At 53.0% G+C, this 4,440-nt stretch overlaps 1 protein-coding gene across 1 annotated transcript; it reads right to left on the bottom strand.

The window, feature by feature from the left end:
* Positions 1–1,745: 1,745 nt before the first annotated feature.
* LOC148131586 (uncharacterized) lies at positions 1,746–3,749 on the bottom strand. The gene has a single exon (XM_087962286.1). The coding sequence runs from the start codon at positions 3,560–3,562 to the stop codon at positions 2,084–2,086; it is 1,479 nt and encodes a 492-aa protein (XP_087818412.1). The 5' UTR covers positions 3,563–3,749; the 3' UTR covers positions 1,746–2,083.
* Positions 3,750–4,440: the final 691 nt, after the last annotated feature.

A 4,440-nucleotide genomic window follows, 5' to 3' on the forward strand; every position in this document is an offset into this window, starting at 1 on the left:
CTGCCGAGGCTCCGTTGTCTTCTTTTAGGGACTTGGAGGCAGGGGATAATGGGAGAGAGAATCTCGCTTACGCTGAAGGGTCCTGCTGGCTGAAATCTTTGCAGAGATGCCCACTTCAGTGGTGGCATCTCTCTAACCAACTTGTTTATTTATTTCCTTAATATTTATATGCCACCCATCTCACTGTCAAAAACAGGGAACAAACATTAGAGCAAGAAATATTACATAAACAGAAATTAAACAAATTGCAGCCCACGGTGGCGCAGTGGTTAGAGCGCAGTACTGCAGGCTACTTCTGCTGACTGCCGGCTGACTGTAATTTGGCAGTTCGAATCTAAGCAGGATCAAAGTTGACTCAGCCTCCCGTCTTTCTGAGGTGGGTAAAATGAGGAGCCAGATTGTTGTGAGCAAGAGCAGGGGTGGGATTCAAATGTCTTAACAACCTGTTATGGGGCGTGGCCTAATTTGTGGGTATGGCTTGGTGGTCATGTGAGTGGCTGGGCGTGGCTTGTATGTAAATGTTATAAATATTTATGTAAATGTTGAATTTTTTATTTAAAAAGAGCAGCTTTTACCCCAAATCAGGCAAAGCAGCAGGCAGATTGCTTGCAAAATCACAGATTCATTCAGAGATCCATCTTTCTGCAATCTTCTACCTGTCACATAAAATTTGCTTGCAGGCAAACTCATAAAATTTGTTAGCCAAGCAAACTCACAAAAATTAACTCACAACACACCATGTATGTAAATATTGAATTTTTTATTTTAAAAAAAGAGCAACTTTTACCCAAAATCAGGCAAAGCAGGCAGGCAGATTGAGTTGCTCGCAGAATCACAGATTCACTCAGAGATCTATCTTTCTGGCATCTGCTATCTGAGTCTGCACTGACTAGAAGCTTCAGGCTCAGCTCTGCTTTTAGATTAGCTAGAAAGCAAGAAATCCAACGATTTGCACAGCAGAACAGCTGATGGTCGAGGCGGGGGAAATAGCAACTTACCAAATGCAGGCAAGTTGGATGCCAGGTAAGGTGTGAGTGGCGGGGAGGGGAGGGGCGGAGCCAGCCAGTGGCGCGATTCGTTGGTTCTCTGACCTGCGCAGAATCGTTAACAACCAGTTCTATAGAACCGGTCCAACCTGGTAGAATCCCACCCTTGGGCAAGAGGCTGATTCTGTCAACCCAGAGGGGCGGGGATTCTACCGGTTTGGACCGGTTCGAGAGAACTGGTAGTTCCGGTGAGCATTTGGCCCCGCCCACCCACCCCTGCTGTTTCCTATGCTTTATTTCTGGGTTTTTTAGAGCACAGCCGAGCAGTTTGCTGCAGTAGAAGGTAAGTATTAGAGCTGAAAATGGCCTTTTTTAGACGCTGTGCATGCGCTCCCCGAGCCGGTTGTTACCACGGTTGAATCGCACCCCTGTGTAAACCACTTAGGGCTGTAAAAGCACCGTAAAGTGGTATATATGTCTAAGTTCTACTGCTACTGCTATTTGCCTGCCCAACATGTTCCTTTTTGGTAACCATGTGGTTTTTATTTCTCGTTTGTTCTCTTTCGTTATTTATTTTGTTGTGCTATTATCTTCTGTTCTTTTCTGTTGCTAAGCAGGAGAGTTGTTAAGTGAGTCTTGCCCCATTTTACGACTGTCCTTGCCATGGTCTTTAAGTGTATCGCTGCAGTTGTTAAGTGAGCAACGGGGTCATTAAGCGAACATGGCTTCCGCATGGATTTTACTCGCCAGAAGAGGGATGATCTGGAGACACTGCAACCGTCGTAAGTACATGCCAGTTGCTAAGCGTCCAAATTTTGATCACACGACCATGCGGATGCTGCAATGGTCGTAAGCGTGAGCAATGGTGCTAAGTCATAGTTTTAGTTCTGTTTGAACTTCAAACGGTCACTAAAGGAATCGGGGACTCCCTGTAAAGAAAACTGAGAAGCACTCATAATTAGGCTCAATTTATTAGAATGCAAGCTTGCTTGTTAGAGGAGGCAGGGAGACAGAGGTGGAAACGGGGTTCTCCTTTGAGCCTCCCTCTTCCTCTCCCCCTTCCCCAGTTCCAAGAGGACCGGTCCCCCGAAAACGTGTTAATCCGTATCCCCTTCGCTGAGGATTCCCACCTCCATCAGGTAAGCTCTGGTTCGGTAACCCCGATATGCGGACTGGATCTTGATTGCCGCTTCTTCTTGGAGACGCAATGTTTGCCGGACCCTCCAGCCCCGCCAGAAGGCCTGGATCAGGGTGGCTGCGCGTACCACTTGCCACACCTGCTTCCTGGTTTTGAACACGCGCCTCTGGCCTTCGCCCATCCGGCGGGCCCCGTAGTTTTCATACAACCAGTCGGAAGTGCCCTGGGGAGACATGCCTTGCTGTTGAAGCTGCTGCGGTTGGACGCTGGTGGAGGAGAGACTCCGGGTGTTGGTGCGCTCCCGTGTCAGCCGTACGGAGGTTTGCGTGCTGGGGACCAGGCGCTGACTGACCATGACGCTGGGTTCCCGACTCTGCCTCCGCCCCTGCTCTTCCGCAGGCATATGGTAGCTTTTGGAAGGTGCCTGATGGGAGAAGCGTGGCCCGTAATGGCGCGGCTGGCTGTACGCTGGTCCCTCCTGCCTCGAGGTGTAGGACATCCTTTGGGCATTCTTGGATGGAGAGACACTTGCGTGCCTGTCGCATTCACTGTCCTCCGCTTCCGATTCTGATGGCGGCCCTTTGCCCACGCCCACCAGCACACGGATGCTGGTGCACCTCCCGCAGCGTGGACATGTCTTGGGCTGGGAGGGCTCGGTGTCCTCTCGCTGGGCCAGGATGGATGAGGATCGTGGCACTTTGCTTTTCCACTCCTCAGGGTCTCCCACAAGGCACTTGCGCCAATGTTTCCTGGGGTACGGGCCCACCCAGGAGGAGCTTCCGGGCATGTAGCTGGGATGGCCGTAGTAGGTCCCCGTTGGTACCCTTGGGGAACTGTAGTAGGTCCTCTGTGGGCGTCCAGGGTGGTAAATGGACCTTCCTGCTTGGATCAAGTCCTGTCGAGTACGGTATCCCCGCCAGTGAGCTTGGATGGTGGTGGCTGCCCGCTGGCATTCGGCGAGGGCCTGGCGAGTCATGTAGCCCCGATAGTGGGCCTGAATAATCTGAGCCGCTCTCTCCCGGTCCATCCTGGGGTGTCCCCAGGTTTCTCTCTCCCTCCCAAAGGAGGAGACGGAGGACGACCTTCGGCGCCTGTAGACTTGTGACGGAGGCCCCTCCTGCCGCTGCATCGCACGGTATTCGCGAGCGATGTATCGCCGCCAAGCCGCCTGGATGGTGGTAGCCGCAGCCTGCTCTGTCATGATTTGCTTACGAGTGAGGTGGCCTCGCCACGTGGCCTGGATGGTGGTGGCCGCCTTGTCCATGAGCATGTCAAGCTCGTCCACAAGGAAGGAGGATCGATGGCGGGAACGGCTGTTACTCCGGGCTCGGACCTTGGCCAGCTGCCGGTCGTGGGGGTGCACCTCTTCCTCTGTCATCTCCTCTTCCCCACTTGGATGGCTGTAGGAGCACCAAGGGTGATCCTCGTAGGTCTCCATCTGAGGAGGGAAACGTGAAACGGCTGGCGTTAGCAAGGAGGCCCTGACGTGCGGCTTCTAGAGAAGGGCCTGGAACGGCTCGGTCCAATTACGATGCCAAGACAAGGAAGATCATTTGATTTACGGCCATGATGGTGAACCTATGGCACGCGTGTCACAGGTGGCACGCAGAGCCATTCATACGGACACGCGACCTCCAGCCTAACTTACCTGCACTGCGCGTGCGTGTGCCTCCCGGCTGATTTTTGGCCCGTTTGAGGCTGTTTTCACCCTCCCGGAGGGTCGAGCGAAGCCTCTGCAGTCTGAGGAGGCCAAAAAAACAGGCTTTCCGGAAATTTATTTATTTATTTGATTTATATTGCCGCCTATTCGCCCACGGTGACTCAAGGCGGCTTACACAACGTAAAATCATACCGTGTTTCTCCAACAATACGGCCCCCCCACAATAGGAAGACCCAGCATGTTTTCTAGGCGTAAAATGAAATTAAGCCCCTCCCCCACAAAATTTAGGCCTATTTTAAAACACGCGAAATTGGAGGGGGGGAAGCAGGGGGTGGGACTTGCGTTTCAGCCGCTTCTCGGGTGGGGGAGCCGCCTCCGTAACTTCCACGGTTCCCGCCGCGGCTGCCGCTGTTATTGGAGATGGCGCTGGCGAGAGAAGGACAGCTGCACCTCGGCCTGGGCGCGCTTGGAATGCAGGAACGGGATGCGCACCGGGACTTTTGCAAACTTGCAGAGCCCGAGGCTGGAGCACCAAGGGTAGCAGCAGCAGAGACGCTCGCTCGGCTCTTCTCACGCCCAACCAGCCGCTCGGGATTAAACCAAAACGCAGCGTGTGGCGCTCCCAGGTACCTCAAAATGTTTTTTTTTTTCCCTGT

This window comes from Notechis scutatus, chromosome 3, assembly GCF_049901735.1.
Source record: "Notechis scutatus isolate UNSWTSFEM ecotype Mainland chromosome 3, rNotScu1.2, whole genome shotgun sequence".
In the NCBI taxonomy this organism is placed as follows: Eukaryota; Metazoa; Chordata; class Lepidosauria; order Squamata; family Elapidae; genus Notechis; species Notechis scutatus.